The 17,203-nt window shown below is 40.3% G+C and overlaps 2 protein-coding genes across 2 annotated transcripts; both read right to left on the reverse strand.

The window, feature by feature from the left end:
- Positions 1 to 1,224: 1,224 nt before the first annotated feature.
- On the reverse strand, positions 1,225 to 9,688 carry mRpL27 (mitochondrial ribosomal protein L27). The gene is made up of 3 exons (XM_053795626.2): positions 9,531 to 9,688; positions 5,965 to 6,149; positions 1,225 to 1,507 (listed from the first exon to the last, which is right to left on the reverse strand). Exons 1-3 carry the CDS (start codon positions 9,604 to 9,606, stop codon positions 1,295 to 1,297), a joined length of 474 nt encoding a protein of 157 aa, XP_053651601.1. The 5' UTR covers positions 9,607 to 9,688; the 3' UTR covers positions 1,225 to 1,294.
- A 787-nt stretch (positions 9,689 to 10,475) lies between these two features.
- Positions 10,476 to 16,834, reverse strand: LOC128701794 (phenoloxidase-activating factor 2-like). The gene is made up of 9 exons (XM_053795716.2): positions 16,631 to 16,834; positions 16,140 to 16,242; positions 15,636 to 15,747; positions 15,431 to 15,529; positions 14,963 to 15,092; positions 12,793 to 12,907; positions 12,151 to 12,319; positions 11,787 to 11,954; positions 10,476 to 10,788 (listed from the first exon to the last, which is right to left on the reverse strand). Exons 1-9 carry the CDS (start codon positions 16,779 to 16,781, stop codon positions 10,504 to 10,506), a joined length of 1,332 nt encoding a protein of 443 aa, XP_053651691.2. The 5' UTR covers positions 16,782 to 16,834; the 3' UTR covers positions 10,476 to 10,503.
- Between the last annotated feature and the right edge of the window lie 369 nt (positions 16,835 to 17,203).

Here is a 17,203-nt window from a genome sequence, read left to right on the forward strand (position 1 = left end):
AAGAATTACCACTTTCGATGATGGGAAGCACTTCACAGCTTCTCTTAGGCTTTGAAGAAATGTCAACATCACTACTTCTGTGCTTTGGTGTTATTATTAAGCAAAATTAAATGTTATTTTTTGGGCCACGGTAAACCTCAGATAGCTGAACCCGTGGAAACCGAATCCATTGATATGGGGGTTCTACTGTATTGCATACCAGTGCTGTAATGCCTGCCTCTCCCTCCCTCGCATCTGAGGCACCATTATAACATTATTAGGTAAATGGAGCTTTGTCAGGCTGTTAAGGCTTGACAAAGCTCCTGACAGAGTGAAATGTTGCTACAAAATGTCACATAAGTTGCACTTGCGTCCTCTTACGTAACATATTGTCGGTTACTACACCAACATTATTACACATTATCACATTCTGTCAATTATATTCATGTGAAGTACCAAACCAATATGGGTCATACAGCACCTAGGGAACGAGAATGGAGTGTAATCAGGTTTAATCTGAGAAAGTGGAGGATTATTATTATTATAATCATGGGGGAGCGCTAAACACGTAGGGATTATACAGTGCCTGTGGGGGCGGGGATGGAAGGTATTCAGACTTAATTCAGGGAACTGGAGCACAGATCCAATTCCCTAGATCAAGAGCTCCTCACCAGCATCAAGGAACCTCTCGAGGCTTGAGTAAATACATCATTACATACATAGGGGAAATGCTAAATCCATAGGGGTCACACAGCACCTGGGAATGGGAGGCACTGAAGTTTGATCCAAGGAAGAGGAGCACAGTTTCATTTCCTTGGATGAAGAGCCCTTCACTTAAGTGTAAAGCTCTACAAATAAGCAAGAAGAAATTGGTAATTAATTACACACATCCTCTAGCATGACTAATTCCGTGAATTTTTTTTAATAACTCCACTTTTTTTTTTAAAAGTTCAACTATATTTTCAATAATTCCTCAGATGTTTTTTCAATAATTCCAGATTTTTTCAGTAATGCCACAGATTTTTTTCAACAATTCCACATTTGTTCAATAATTTTACATATATTTTCATTATCACAGATTTTTTCAATAATTTTACAGATATTATCAACAATTCCACGTATTTTCAATAATTTCAGACTTTTTCAATCAAGTGAAAGCGTTAATAAACAAAATTAAAATTTTCGACATATCAAGGAGGAAATTAAAAGATTTGCTTAACAAAATAAGGAAGTATAAATACAACATCAAAACAATGTTTTACTAAACCGAACTACAATACCTGATATACTACAATATACCACCGCACAATTTCCATTATACTTGATCAACAAGTTTAAAGGTCATATTTTGTGGATCCGTCAAAATATGGAAATAAGTTTTGTAAACCGGTACATCCTCGTGCATTTCGTGATCCACATAGAAAAGTTTTATAAAACGGTGATCCCAGTTGGGATTCACTTTCTCCGTCGTCATCACAACTCGTCCATGTTCTCTGGCAAAGAGTGTTTTGTCTCTCCCTATGCCAACCTGAAATTACAGAAAATGCTGTAATAAAAGTAATAAACTTGACATGGTTCACTCACATTAGTGTAATGTAACAGTGTTGGTAGGATTACCAACAATATGTTAGGTACAGGAAGACCCCACTACTGTAGGGCCCTGCTTTTACAGCAGGTTAGGCTCCTAGCTACTGTAGGGCCCTGCATATATAGCAAGTTAGGTTCCAGGCTACTGTAGGGCCCTACTTATACAGCAGGTTAGATTCTGGGCTACTGTAGGGCCCTGCTTATACAGCAGGTTAGATTCTGGGCTACTGTAGGGCCCTGCTTATACAGCAGGTTAGGTTCCAAACTACTGTAGGGCCTGCATATATAGCAAGTTAGGTTCCAGGCTACTGTAGTGCCCTACTTATACAGCAGGTTAGGTTCTGGGCTACTGTAGGGCCCTGCTTATACAGCAGGTTAGGTTCCAGGCCGTTTCACCATAAAGTGAAACGGCCATTTTTTCATTTTCAAATGTATATAAAAGCTTGATAACAGGTTTACACAATCACATATTTAATGAACAATAGAGTCAGGCCTAAAAAATGCATATACAGTACACACATTACTTACCTTAAAATATTTTCGTCCTTAGCTTATAGCGAGTGGTGAATACATTTACTGTAGGAAGTCTGAATAAATGAAGAATGGGTAATTGAAAACCGCTGTATTAGCAAATCGCTGTAAAATAGAACACACCTATAAAAGGACGCAAGTGCAGTTAATGTGACATTTTATTGCGTCAACATTTCACTCTCCAAGAGCTTTGACGAAGGTTTTGGAGAGTGAAATGTTGACGCAATAAATATAAGTGAGGAATTTAACCTTAATCTTGTTTTTTTTACATCACCCATTTCCCACAAAGGTAGGACAGTTGTAAAGGTAACACACTCACCATCACTCATGCAATATCTCACTAAACCTCACACTTTGTATACGGACTTGAGTCCTGGAGATGGGAAGTACAGTGCCTGCACTCTGAAGGAGGGGTGTTAATGTTGCAGTTTAAAAACTGTAGTGTAAAGCACCCTTCTGGCAAGACAGTGATGGAGTGAATGATGGTGAAAGTTTTTCTTTTTCGGGCCACCCTGCCTTGGTGGGAATCGGCCAGTGTGATAATAAATAATAAAAAAATTAAACAAATGCTACATCTATCTCCCCCTCTCTCTCTCTCTTTCTCTCTCCTTCCTTTCTTACAAATTCCACCCCTACTGCTCACCCTTTTCACTCAGCCTCCACTGAGTCCTACGATTTGATAAAATGAAGAGCATTCTGTACTTTAAAGTTAACCCTTAAGCTGTCCAAACATAGATCTGCGTTCATGTCAGAATGATAACAAATTCCCACTACAGGCAGCACACTCCACCAATATTCAAAACACTAAACCTACTCACCATACAAAACATCCATACTTATTACTGCACCTATTACATACATAGAACACTTAACTCTGATATTAACCCTCCCCTCAAACATCTCCTTGCCAACCTCAACAGAACACATGACCATAACACAAGGCACAGATTACTCTTTGATGTTCCTCGTGTCCATCTCACGCTATGCAAAAACTCAATGCACATAAAAGGCCCTAAAATCTGGAATTCATTACCTGTAAATATAAAAGAAACACTACCTGTTTATAAATTCAAGTCTCTTCTCAAAGATCACTTACTCACCCAAAACCAAATAAATACTGAATAACTGAACCTTATAAATTGTATATCTTAAATGTTTCTCACAATTATATCACATAAATGTTAAACCTAAGACCCAATCTAACTTTGTTATTTTTTAAATACACTACCTAACAGAATACTCCATTCTACTGAATGTACAGCAATGCAAGCAACCATATGACCTGTCTTTGTAATACTCATTTGTGCTTTATTGTTATCTGTTTACAATAATGTTTTATCACTGATTACATCATTGCTTAGTTAATCTTAAGTTAATTTTAAGCCAGCCCGTAATGCTATGCATACAAGTGGCTTTGGCATGCTGCTCTTACCTGTATTTTTTTGTACCTCTGTATGTATGTTCAAATTATAAAATAAATGAAATAAATAAATAAATAAATAAATGTGCGTAGCGCTCCGACCTTGATTTTCCCCACCTGAAAGCACGTAAAAAAACATAGATCTACGTTTGGAGCCCCCCGCACATGGACGTAGATCTACATTTGGACAGTTTAAGGGTTAATTGTCTATTATGAACTACACAGAAAAGCCCCAACTTATATACGACTCATGCTCCTGTTTTTATAGTGTTTAGAGCTGCTGGTTCAGTAACAAAATATTTAATTGTGCTCCGTTTGTAAATGTGGATGTGTGTTATTAATATTGGTAACTTCCTTTGTGAGTTTGGGTTATCGTAGGTAATTTGAACACGTTGCAATGATAATTTATGTAACTGTATTTGTGTGTACTTGTACCTAAATACACCTACCATCCGACTTATGACCTGCTCGACTTACGACCACTCGACTTACGACCGTGTTTTTTATGCCAAATTTCTGGGAAATAAACAACTATTTAAGTTGTACACAGTGTTTATCCTAAACCTTACAGTATAAAATACAGTACTAACAGCATAAAAAGTAAAGTAAAACATGAAATACCAAAATAAAACAATAAAATAAAGTCATTACAAAAATGTTTAGTTGATATTCAGTAGTAAAGTTCGACTTACGACAATTTCGACTTACGACCGGTTTCTCGGAACCAAACTCGGTCGTAAGTCGGATGGTGGGTGTACACTTACTTAACATTATCGTATTATAACAGACCCCTCAAACTTACGGCATTGAAAAAGTCTTAAAGCTGTTGAAATCAGAAATAGCAGATCACCTGACAATTCCTCTCTGCCTTTAGATTAAAATAGTGATTGTTAAGATTAATAAGATTTGTTTGAATTTTTATCCTGGATGGTTATCCATGCATGATAACCCAATTAAGTCAGTGTGTCATCAAGGACTGTGTCTTATTTCCATTGTGGTCCTTTAATCTTGTCTCCCAGGATGCGACTCACCAGTCAACTAACATACAGGTACCTACTTACTGTTAAGTGAAGTGACAGCAGGTGTAAGGTGGCTAACACCCAGGTACCTACTTACTGCTATGTGAACGGGATAGCAGGTATAAGGAAACATGCCCAACATTTCCACCTGTGTTGGGGATCGAACCATGGATACTCAGTATGAGGCCAGAGCATTTCGACAAAATTTTTATATGCCAGTTATTTATTTTGCACCAAATCAAAATCTAGCACAGCCATGTAATCCATCAAAAATTTAATGTAATATGATATACGATATCTAGCCAATCTTACAATTTGTAAAAATATATAGTGCTGTTTACTAGAAGGAGAGTAACACTTCAGATGATCCCACGGAACTTACCAAGACTAAGACTAAACCCCTTTAACTACACTGGAGAACATTTAAAACAATAATGGCAAGTGGCAAAAAATGAAACCAATGTAACATCAATGTAACATTAGTTTGAGGTAATCAGTCCCTTAGCCTAAGGGACTGATTACCTCAAACTCACTGTACACCTTTCTCTATACTGGACTGATAAAGCCACTGGCTGGCAAAACGTTTCCAGAATAAAGATTCCAAAACATTGCACAAATGTCTCATTTATCGACTTTTTGGTTTTCTAAATCATTTATTCACACTACGTAATATCAATCATCACGGATCCAAATTATTGGCTGGAATAATTCCCCTACTGTGTATGCACTGTACTGAATATTTACAATGCCTGTATAACCATCATAAATACAACCTCTCCTCACTTAGCGATGTACTCGTTTACCGACGACTCGGACTTACAGAGGGCTCTCTGACCAGTATGCATACATACCTAAATAATGTACATTACAGCTGATTTCCTCTATTCTGTTTATTACAATATACAGTACACTACTGTACAAACATTTAAAAAATACCAGAAATGTTATAAAAGGTGCAAACCTGACATTAAAACAAAATCAAAGATGGCTGGCACAAACTCACTACCATTATACTATGCTCCTCACTTAGCGACGAATTCATTTACTGACGTGGTCTTAGGAACACAACTCCGTCATTAAGTGAGGAGAGGCTGTATTACTGTACTAACAATATAGAATAATCTAACTTTTTCATACCTTGTATATCAACATTTCTAATTAAGAAACCAAATCTAGCCTTATATATATGGTTACCTTTGTATAAAAAATTACATTTATAGATTATTACGTTTGCTGATTCTGTGTCGCAAAATTTGCTCCAGTGATAGACATGTATTATGTATAATGAATTTCAATCTAGTGCAGTAATTGCTCAATTTTACAATCTGTTTGAATGTAATTGTGATCATACCCAGTTTGCCATTCTCAATAAATAAAATGCAATGTAAAATACATAACCTAAAGGTTGATGACTAAATTAAATCTTACATTTAACCCTGGATAAAAATCCAGTCCAAGCTGTCTGACAAGTATTGTTCCTTGGGTGACATAGAGACCATCTCTTTTCTTAATGCCACGACGTTTGCCCCTAGGACGCCCAGGTTTATTTCTGCTGCTGCCACCTGACTTCTTACTGGCATTCCGTGCACTTGTCAACCATCCGACTGTATTGCCTGAAATAAAATATGAACATTATAACAAATTCCCTTGAATTATTTTTTTTAACACATCAGCCATTTCCCACCGAGGCAGGGTGACCTGAAAAAGAAAAAACACTTTAATCATCACTCACTCCATCACTGTCTTGCCAGAGGCATGCCGATACTACAGTTAAAAACCTGCAGCACATCTCCACCCTTCCTTCAGAGTGCAGACACTGTACTTCCCACCTCCAGGACTCAAGTCTAGGATACTGGTTTCCCTGAATCCCTTCATAAATGTTATCTTGCTAACACTCCAACAGCACATCAAGTCATAAAAAACATTTGCCTCCTCTTGCTCCTAACATTCTCATGCACACTTGCTGGAAGTCTAGTGCCCCGTGGCCGCGTGGCTAAAGCTCTCGCTTCACACGGGAGTGTCAGGGTTCGATTCTCAGAGAGGGTAGAAACATTGGGCATGTTTCTTTACACTGGTTGTCTATGTCCACCCATCAGTAAAATGGGTACCTGGGTGTTAGTCGACTGGTGTGGATGGCATCCTAGGTGTAAGTGGACTGGTTTGGGTCACATCCTGGGTGTTAGTGGACTGGTGTGGGTCACATCCTGGGTGTTAGTGGACTGGTGTGGGTTGCATCCTGGGTGTTAGTGGACTGGTGTGGGTTGCATCCTGGGTGTTAGTGGACTGGTGTGGGTCACATCCTGGGTGTGAGTGGACTGGTGTGGGTCAAATCCTGGGTGTTAGTGGACTGGTGTGAGTGGCATCCTGGGTGTTAGTGGACTGGCGTGGGTCGCATCCTGGGTGTTAGTGGGTGTCATTCCTTAGGAAATTTACGTACATATACACGTACTTCCGTGTGTTTTAATGTAATTATTGCAGCGCTGTATAGCCCTTGTGGCTTAGCGCTTCTTTTTTGATTATAATAATAATAATAATGTAATTATTATCATGGGGGAGCACTACATCCGTAGGGATTATACAGTGCCTGTGAAGGGGTATGGAAGGCATTCAGGCTTAATTCAGGGAATCTGAGCACAGATCCAATTCCCTAGATCAAAACTCCAGTTTTTAATGTAATTTCTTCGTATTAAGCGTGCTGTGCAATTGAGGTTTCTAAACCTGTATTCCCTGGAACGCAGGAGGGAGAGATACATGATTATATACACCTGGAAAATCCTAGAGGGACTAGTACCGAACTTGCACACGAAAATCACTCACTACGAAAGCAAAAGACTTGGCAGACGATGCACCATCCCCCCAATGAAAAGCAGGGGTGTCACTAGCACGTTAAGAGACCATACAATAAGTGTCAGGGGACCGAGACTGTTCAACTGCCTCCCAGCACACATAAGGGGGATTACCAACAGACCCCTGGCAGTCTTCAAGCTGGCACTGGACAAGCACCTAAAGGCAGTTCCTGATCAGCCGGGCTGTGGCTCGTACGTTGGTTTGCGTGCAGCCAGCAGCAACAGCCTGGTTGATCAGGCGCTGATCCACCAGGAGGCCTGGTCACAGACCGGGCCGCGGGGGCGTTGACCCCCGAAACTCTCTCCAGGTAAACTCCAGTGCCTACCAGAAAAAACTTACTTATAAAACTTAGCCTAATGTTATGTTTTCAGATTTATTTATTAACCCTTAAACTGTCTCAACGTATTATTATTATTATAATCAAAAAGATGTCTCAACGTAGATCTACGTTCACTAACATAGCATTCCAAATGTAGATCTACGTTGTTTTTACATTCTTATGGGGAAAATCAAGGTCGGAGCGCTACGTGTGCAAACACAGATCTACGTTTGGACAGTTTAAGGGTTAACATAGCTATTTTTTTTAATATAACTGTTTCCATTGCACAGTCCACTCAGTAAAAAGTAATTAGCATAAATCATTCTTAATTTATCACTTAAATAACCAATTTCCATAGAAAGTTTATTCAGGTATACACAAATACATAGATTATCATACATAGCAGCATATGTGGAGACAACCTGGGATAACCCAAAATTTTATGTATTAGTACATAGTAAGTTTATTTAGGCACAGGTATACATTTACCTGGAGAGAGTTCCGGGGGTCAACGCCCCCGCGGCCCGGTCTGTGACCAGTCTCCTGGTGGATCTGAGCCTGATCAACCAGGCTGTTACTGCTGGCTGCACGCAGTCCAACGTACGAGCCACAGCCCGGCTGGTCAGGATAACCCAAAAAAGTCAAAGCGACTTATTTCCATTGGGGTCCTATTTTGTTCATGGAATAGATTACACAGTTATTTATAATGTAAAGTATTAACAGATATCTCTCATACACAAAGAAAACTACCGAATAATTTAAAGAAATATTTCCAGTGCTAAAAAAATATCTGGAGCTCATGGGTCGGCCAACACACTCAGGGACAGGAGTTCAATCTCTTTTTGATGTACGTTAGTGGCTCGGTTGGTAGCGCACTTGGCTCACACACTGAGGTCCGGGGTTCGATCTCCGGTACGGGTGGAAACATTAGGACTTTTCCATAAGACGCCTGCTGTCCCTGTTCACCTAGCAGTAAGTAGGTACCTGGGTGTTAGCGAACTGGTGTGGGTTGCATCCTGGGGACAAAATTAACGTAATTTACAGGAAATACTCAGCATAAGCGGCTTTCTAGTATGTCATTAGTGTCAGCTATGGTCTGTACAAGAACATAAAGAAGGAACACTGCAGCAGGCCTACTGGCCCATGCGAGGCAGGTCCAAGTCTCCTACCGGCTTAAGCCAATGCCCCAACCTAGTCAGGTCACATTCACCCAAGGAACACGGCAACTGACCTACTAGTACAAACTAAACCCTTAAGGGTCATACAGCGCTGCCAGACAATGGCCCCAATGGAAATAAGTCACTTTTTTGGGTTATCCTGAGAAATTTACAAAAATGAAAGACTTGGGCAACATTTTGATATATTTATTATGTTTTCTCCAGCCAGTGACTTCTTCAGTCCTATGTAGAGAAAGGTGTATTTGATGAGTGAGGTAATCAGTCCCTCAGCCTGAATGACCTTGTGGGTTTAGCGCTTTAAGATTATGGCTCCAGAATGAGGGACTGATAACCTCAAACTCCCTGTTTTGGACTGAAGATTATTATTACAATCAAGGGGGAAGCGCTAAACCCGGAGGATTATACAGCGCCTGGGGGAGGATGTGGAAGGCATTCAGGCTTAATTCGGGGAACTGGAGCACAGATCCAATTCCCTAAATCAAGAGCCCCTCACCAACATCAAGGAACCTTCCTTGAAGGGTTTGGACTGAAGAAGACACTGGCCGGCTTAACTTTTCCTTAATAAAACCTCCCCAAATGTTGTAAAACGTCTCATTTATCATTTTTTCCGTTAAATCTTTTATTTACAAAAGTTGAGACCAAATATTTACTGGACAGGAGAGAAGAGCCGCTTGTGACGCCAGAAATGTTCAAGCTTAAAAATTTCTTCACTAAATTAATGGCCATTGTTGTGGTTGTGAAGAGTTTGTACGGCCCGAGGACCGTGTGGACCCTTTTTGTACGGCTCGAGGACCGTGTGGACCCTTTTTGTACGGCTCGAGGACCGTGTAGACCCTTTTTGTACGGCTCGAGGTCCGTGTGGACCCTTTTTGTACGGCTCGAGGACCGTGTGGACCCTTTTTGTACGGCTCGAGGACCGTGTAGACCCTTTTTGTACGGCTCGAGGACCGTGTGGACCCTTTTTGTACGGCTCGAGGTCCGTGTGGACCCTTTTTGTACGGCTCGAGGACCGTGTGGACCCTTTTTGTACGGCTCGAGGACCGTGTAGACCCTTTTTGTACGGCCCGAGGACCGTGTGGACCCTTTTTGTACGGCTCGAGGACCGTGTGGACCCTTTTTGTACGGCTCGAGGACCGTGTAGACCCTTTTTGTACGGCTCGAGGACCGTGTGGACCCTTTTTGTACGGCTCGAGGTCCGTGTGGACCCTTTTTGTACGGCTCGAGGACCGTGTGGACCCTTTTTGTACGGCTCGAGGACCGTGTGGACCCTTTTTGTACGGCTCGAGGACCGTGTGGACCCTTTTTGTACGGCCCGAGGACCGTGTAGACCCTTTTTGTACGGCCCGAGGACCGTGTGGACCCTTTTTGAACAATCTGAGGACCGAGTGAACCCTCCACATGGTCCAGTCTAAAGGAAATACAGGTCCATGGAGCAGGAACCTTTCATTGCAGTCTACCCTAAAAGCCGTTCTGCAATCCCTTGCTAATTACCTCCGACTCCAAATTATTTTTTTTTTTTAACCGTCTTTGGGAGGAGGGAACAGTATATATTTCAGCATTAAGTATACAAGGTAGGGCTTAATCAAATTTACGAATAGAAAAATCATTTTACTTTTTTACATTTTAAGAGAAATCCGTAGCATTTACTAATTCCGAGTCTTTTGTTGAAGCTGTAGAGCGGCCTTTATATCCTCTCAGTCCTTCAACAGGGGTGATAATGGTATAGATCCAGTTTATATATTGCATTATATCTGTGATAATAGTAACAGAACCTTCACCACAGACAGGAGAACCAAATGATATAATCCCACTCATGAAGTAATGGTCATTAGCACAGTGTGGCTCATGACAAGCTTGTGGACCAGCTTTGTTATCCAGGGGACACACTACACCACCACCTCCATCACCCTGTAAATTCAAGAAAAAAAAAACACCTTGCTGAATTTAGCGTAAACATGAAGGCCTTTTTGGGCATTTATGGGTTTGCGTACATTTACTTAAAATGGACTGTTAAGGAACACATGCAAATTTAACACAAGAACCTGATGAGGTCCCTACCAGACGGGCGGTGGTACATTAGAATTGACCATTACAAAATATTAAGAACACAATGAAGGAACACTGCAACAGGCCTACTGACCTATTGAAAGCAAGTTCATTTCCCCATCCCTCCCAGGATTAGCCCAATGACCCACCTAGCCAGGTCACTTCCACTTAAGGGGCAAGGCATCAGACCTAGTAGGACAAGCTAGTCAGGTCCAACTCACACCCACCCACTCTTTGTATTTATCTAACCTATTTTTAAATCTACACAACGTTTTAGCCTAACTATACTCGGGAGTTTGTTCCACTATCCACAGCTATTACCAAACCAGTGCTTTCCTATATCCTTAATCACGAAAAGTAAGACTCCTGTGTATTCAGAGGAGATACGAAGCTTTCAGGGATTGTAGTGTAGGTAATCAGGTTTACCAGAAAGTGTCGGCCTATGTACTTCACAGGAAGTACATAGGCCGTTTCAGACTTTCAAAAACTGACCAATACATACTAAGTTTTTAACCACGTCAGCAAATTTTAGCTAAATAGAGAACATCCATCATCTACCCCGGGAAGGGTGTATACCGGGAGAGGGCTTCAGGGGTCAACGCCCCCGGAGGTAGGGAAAAGTGAATTCATAAAGCTGGATTAAGGAGGCAAGCATCCAGAGTGACTGGCACTCACCCTCTGGAAATACCTAATAAACTTAAACTAGCAAAGGTAACTGGGGCAGGTTTTTAATATTTGTACCTAAATTACAATGGGAACAAAGGTAAAAAATAGGAAAAATTAAAAGATTCTCAAGAGAGAATACGAGAAGAAATGAAAGTTCACAGGATAACTATTTAAATAACTTCCCAAGTACTTACAACACAGGCATCACGTCCGTATCCTCCTATGATGCATTTTTGAGTGCGTTTGTCCAAGGCATAATTATCATCCACTTTATGTAGAGATTTATAGAGCAGTTTCTCGCATTCCTCATCTGAAGTGTAGGTCACTACAGCAGCTTTCAGTACGTTGCTTCCAAAATTAGGCTGGGGAGAAAAAAAAAATAATACTTCCCCATATTGTGGATTTTAGGCCTACCCCGGTCTAAATCAAGTCCTTCAGATATGTTTTTTACCTCGAGTAAATACATTAAATTTTAATGCGCATTATAACCAAGTCAACCTAGTATAGGAACAAGGCATTAGAAAGATTTTTAGAATATTTCTGGATACAATTTCTTACCTGATAAACATCATCTCCCCAGCCAACAATGTAACATTTCATATGATTCTCAAATCTGTAGTCCTCTTCTGGTAGACAGATGGGAGAGATGTGTGGAGTTCTGTACGTGTCGACGGGTCTGTCCAGCTGTAGAAGAGCCACGTCGTTCACGTATGTTGCTGGGTTGTATCTGTATAGAAAAATGTTTAGTCCGAGAAATGGTAAAGTGTTTTAAATTACTATAATCAAGGGGAAGCGCTAAACCCGTTGAATTATACAGGGCCTGGGGATGTGGAAGGCATTCAGGCTTAATTCGGGGAACTGGAGCACAGATCCAATTCCCTAAATCAAGAGCCCCTCACCAACATCAAGGAACCTTCCTTGAGGGGAAACTGTTTTAAAGGAAAAGATCTAGTATTCCAAGAAACTTGAGGCTGGAGAATTTTTCCCCTACAGCATTTATCTGGGGGTTCCAGGGGTCAACGCCCCTCCCGACGTACAGTACTTATTAGAACTAATCAAAACCAGTCGGCAAAACTTTTAATATGGTCAACTGTTCACATAGAACACATTTACAACTTAGTATTTAACCACAAAGTGTTGCAAGTGTTCCATCTACTAGTCTTTTGTACACCATTAATATAATAAATCTTTAGTACTCACCCACTGTGAATGATTACACTAGATATGTATCTTTCCACTGCAGGGAACAGCTCTCCTGCTGAGCTGTGAAGATTCCAGTCTCCTAGGTGAGCTTTCAATCGATGTATTTTTATACCTGGAAAAAAAAATTAAATGCTTGCTCTGGGAAGGTAAAAAAAAATGTTGGTTCCAGGCACTGGATTGACATGTTAGAATATTAGATGGTGGCAGTCCTACCTTGGGGAGGGAAGGTGCGAGTTCATGCTTAGATCCAATCTTATCCGTCACGTTTATATTAGAAGTATATGGGAGTTCTGAGTGTCTTAGTAGATCACTTCTCTGGGGGGAGGGATTAAATATAAAGCTTAAACTCTATTTGCTAGTCAATTTACTAAGTTACCCTCAGTATCATTAACAGTTCCATCTCAAGGCACTAATATTTCTGCTAGTATAAACTAGCCAAACTTTCTGAAACTGTAAAGTTCCTCACTGCACCGAACTTAAGTTTTTTAGCAGTTCAATATTTGTTAAGTTTGAAGCATCACACGAGGGTTATTAAGGTTTTAATTTCCGAAATTCTTAATTGATTAAAGTTCAATGAACATTTGCAGACATTGCAAAGGGAACAGTTAAGGGGTCCTTTAGGACAGGTGGGAAATTTTCAGCGCGCTCTCAAGAAAAAAATCGAAAAATTATGGAAATTGAGTTATTCGTATAGAAAAATAGTTTAACTCTTTGGCAACACAATGGTACAAGAATCAATGTTCTAAGACGTTTCTACAAGAAATTATAGTCATTTATATCAAGTATGGTGACGGCGATGTAGGTAGCACGTCTGTTCTCAACCCATGTATTTTTTGGAATTTTTTTTCCTTGTTTTTTATTGCTTTTTCTTTGCATTATTGTTTCTAATATAATAATTGATTATTTGGCATCATATAAGAGTAGGTGGAGCTTATCAGTAGAGTGCCAGCTAATCGGGAGCCATCTGAGAACACTCGGCAGTGCTCCCCCTCCAGATGGTGCCAGGAGAAATCACTTAATTATTACGTTTATATCAGCTTATATATCAACTATACGGCTTATTTATCTATCAGAATTGATCTAATATGATATAATAAACAATAAATAACAAACATGTTATATACTCTAGACTGAATAAAATAGGCCATAATATGGAGAGTCCACCAGCAATATTTCGATATAAATGAGTTACTCCTCGTCTCCATGTTGTATTGTTTGGTCTGCGAGTGATAGAAAACTGTTTTGAAGAGGATAACTGCACTAGAACATCAGTTTACTTAGAAAACAACAAAAACACTATTTTCGCGAAAAAAAAAAAAATTTTTGAGACTGCGAGCCGGCCGGCGTTCCAGGCCTATATCTCGGAAGTAACTTTCACTTATTTCGCTGACTTACACCATTATTAATGATTGTATCGAAATGATTTTCACAGACAATATAAAACAAAGTGTTTGACTAGTTGATGCTTCTTTTTTTTGGAATGTATCAAATATTTTTGATTTTGTGGGAGGTAAAAGGCAGATATTTTGGTGAATGCCAAAAAGTCTATCAAATGTATTTTTTTCCCATAAGATATTAGCCACCAGGCCCGGTGGCCTGGTAGCTAAAGCTCCCGCTTCACACACGGAGGGCCCGGGTTCGATTCCCGGCGGGTGGAAACATTCGACACGTTTCCTTACACCTGTTGTCCTGTTGTCCTGGGTGTTAGTGGACTGGTGTGGGTGGCATCCTGGGGGACAAGATTAAGGACCCCAATGGAAATAAGTTAGTCCTCGATGACGCACTGACTTTCTTGGGTTATCCTGGGTGGCTAACCCTCCGGGGTTAAAAATCCGAACGAAATCCTATCCTAACATGTGCATCCAAAATTCGTGTCCGACGTATTCTAACGGTTGGGATTGTCGGAAGTGCCACTCGTAGTGCCATTTTGTCATTCTTGCTGCCATATATGAAAAGTCATTAAATATTTTTTTCTCTGTCGGTCATACTGAAACTGTCACAATCTTCTACATATAAACCTCTAAACGTACACCAAAAATAAAATACAAAAATTGGTTGAAAAATAAAAAAAAAAGTTGGCCGAAATTTTGACCTCCAACCTTAGTTCAGGCCTACTTGACCACATTATGGTTCCCTGCCAGTTTTACACCCCGCTTCCTACACTCACCTTTGACACAGTGGGCAGCAGTGACCAACATCCCGGGGGTAATTAGAGTGCTTCCACAAATGTACCTTAAAATTTCTCGTGGTTTATCAGATCCAGTGCTGAAATGTCTTTCTTTCACCAGCAATGCAACCTAGAAAAGTTAAATCAAGAGCGACAAAATCTAGATTCAGGACAGCGAGTCATCCCAGGTTTTTGACATGCATGCTGCTGTGTATGATGTATATGCTGTGTATGATGTATAACTAAATAAAGTTACTATTGTACCGGCCTAGCCTAATAGGCAAGTCAATTATCTTGCCAGTTTACCTGTTACAGTTTACATTTTAATCTGTATAGTAAAATATTAGTAGAGGACGTAAGGTATAGCCATTTATGGAATCTCAAATTAAAATTCCCCTCAAAATCTACGTCCTGTAGTATAGAATTTAATCATTAAATACTTTCAAACGTATGGTAACATTTACTTACATGCCACGGAAATTCTCCAAAATTAGTGATAACTTTATCGTTTATGAAACCTGAAGATATACGAGTTAATTGTGGAGCCTCGTTTCTGACGCCACATTCCTAGGGAGAAATTCAAGACTTAATTACCTACACAACGCTAGGTCTTTCTGTATTTAATGGCTTCGTGTATGCAAGATTTAATTGCCCAACATATTGTAGCACTTACTTCCTTGTGTCTATAATTTTTCAACACAAATTTAGCGTGTTTTGATAGACTGCCAAAAAGTCTACCATATTCTTCATCATAGAAATCCAGGTACTGTGGTCCAGGCCGACGTCTGGAAAATTAGTTTCAGTAAGAGGACTAATAATGTCCCTTACCCTCTAGAGGTATACATTACTAGTTTAATTTATAGTTTAATATCTATTATGCACCCCATAGCCATCCTGTGGGGGGTGGATAGTTAAAGGATTACAGAGGTACATAATGGGTGCAGGGACTGGACCCTAAAGTTTTGATAGCCGAACAAGGTACAAAGGTAATGAACTCCAGGTAGATCTGGTCACAGTTATGACCAACTTACGAAGGTAGTGAATCGTCTACATTACTACAGCAGTAACAACCTGGTTGATCAGATCCTGATCCACCATGTGGCCTGATCTCAAGCCGAGCCGCGGGGGCGTTGACCCCCTAAGCCCTGTAGGTATACTCCAGCTTAAACTAAAGTACCTTGCTTCATGTAGCTGACCAGGTTCTATATCACGTGGTAGACAACAGATATAGCCTCGGTAGCGATCTCTACCACACGTATATGGATCAAACGCTCTCAAACCTGGGGAAGAAAGTATATCCTAAGACGTATTATAGTGAAAACTAAAATTAAACTCAAGGATCATACAACACTGCTCTGACAATATCAAATATTTTAGTTACCCCACGTACAGCTTATAGACATTAAAAATACCCAACGCGATCAAGAAAGATGGCTTGGCCTTGTGTACATAAAGCTTCCATAATAGCTGGCCAGCCTAAAAAAAATTTTGGTTAATTTTAGCCTGCGTAAGTCATAGTTTTTGGGTTAAACTGGAAAAAATGACTTACGGGAAAAGGGAGGGGGGGTTAAGCCCCCCTAAATTCTTTCCATGGCTCTGCCAGACAACCAGAGTTCTCAACAATACCCAACTTCTTGTGAAAGAGGCCCTTTTAAGGGACAGTATTACCTTCAGCATGACAGACATCACGAGGCACGCAAACCAACTCCCGTGGACACGCCACAGCTCCATGCTGTGGTACTGGCTGTGGTGGAAGCCTCTCACAGCAACACAACACCAACACAGAACCCAGTATTACAACCACCTTGATGTTCTCCATTATTAGGAGCGTTCACCCTCACCGTCGCCACCACACTGACCTCCCCTCACCTCCAGTCACCACCACGCCCCCTTCCTTACTTGTCTTATTACCTTTAAATCTTAGGAAATGGAGCCGCCATTCCTTGGATACAACGAGATTTCTATCCATTTCCCATGTGCTTTATCTTTTCTATAGAACTGATACCTCCTAATGAATATAATTAGGTTTAAAGTCTATCTACTACACAAGGGTCATTAAGGCTGCATATCACTTGTATACCACCAGTCAAGAATACTTGAATACCCAGAGTATATTCACTGGGGTATAAGCACTTTTTGGTATATTTACATGAAGATGTATAACTCGGTGCGTATATACTGAGATATACACATCCTTCGATGTATATACACTGAAAAATGCACTCCTCTCGGTGTATATAC

The sequence above is a fragment of the Cherax quadricarinatus genome, chromosome 96 (assembly GCF_038502225.1).
Source record: "Cherax quadricarinatus isolate ZL_2023a chromosome 96, ASM3850222v1, whole genome shotgun sequence".
NCBI classification, from domain to species: domain Eukaryota; kingdom Metazoa; phylum Arthropoda; class Malacostraca; order Decapoda; family Parastacidae; genus Cherax; species Cherax quadricarinatus.

Excerpts from the sequence above, each read along its gene's own strand:
- mRpL27 (XM_053795626.2), bottom strand. The coding sequence starts at position 9,606 with ATGGCCATTAATTTAGTGAAGAAATTTTTAAGCTTGAACATTTCTGGC. Across the intron at positions 6,150-9,530 it reads CGGCTCTTCTCTCCTGTCCA|GCAATACAGTCGGATGGTTG; the intron begins GTAAATATTTGG and ends ATTTTATTTCAG. Across the intron at positions 1,508-5,964 it reads ATTTTTATCCAGGGTTAAAT|GTTGGCATAGGGAGAGACAA; the intron begins GTAAGATTTAAT and ends CTGTAATTTCAG.
- LOC128701794 (XM_053795716.2), bottom strand. The coding sequence starts at position 16,781 with ATGGAGAACATCAAGGTGGTTGTAATACTGGGTTCTGTGTTGGTGTTG. Across the intron at positions 11,955-12,150 it reads GGGGAGATGATGTTTATCAG|CCTAATTTTGGAAGCAACGT; the intron begins GTAAGAAATTGT and ends TTTTCTCCCCAG. Across the intron at positions 10,789-11,786 it reads ACGGACGTGATGCCTGTGTT|GGTGATGGAGGTGGTGGTGT; the intron begins GTAAGTACTTGG and ends TTGAATTTACAG.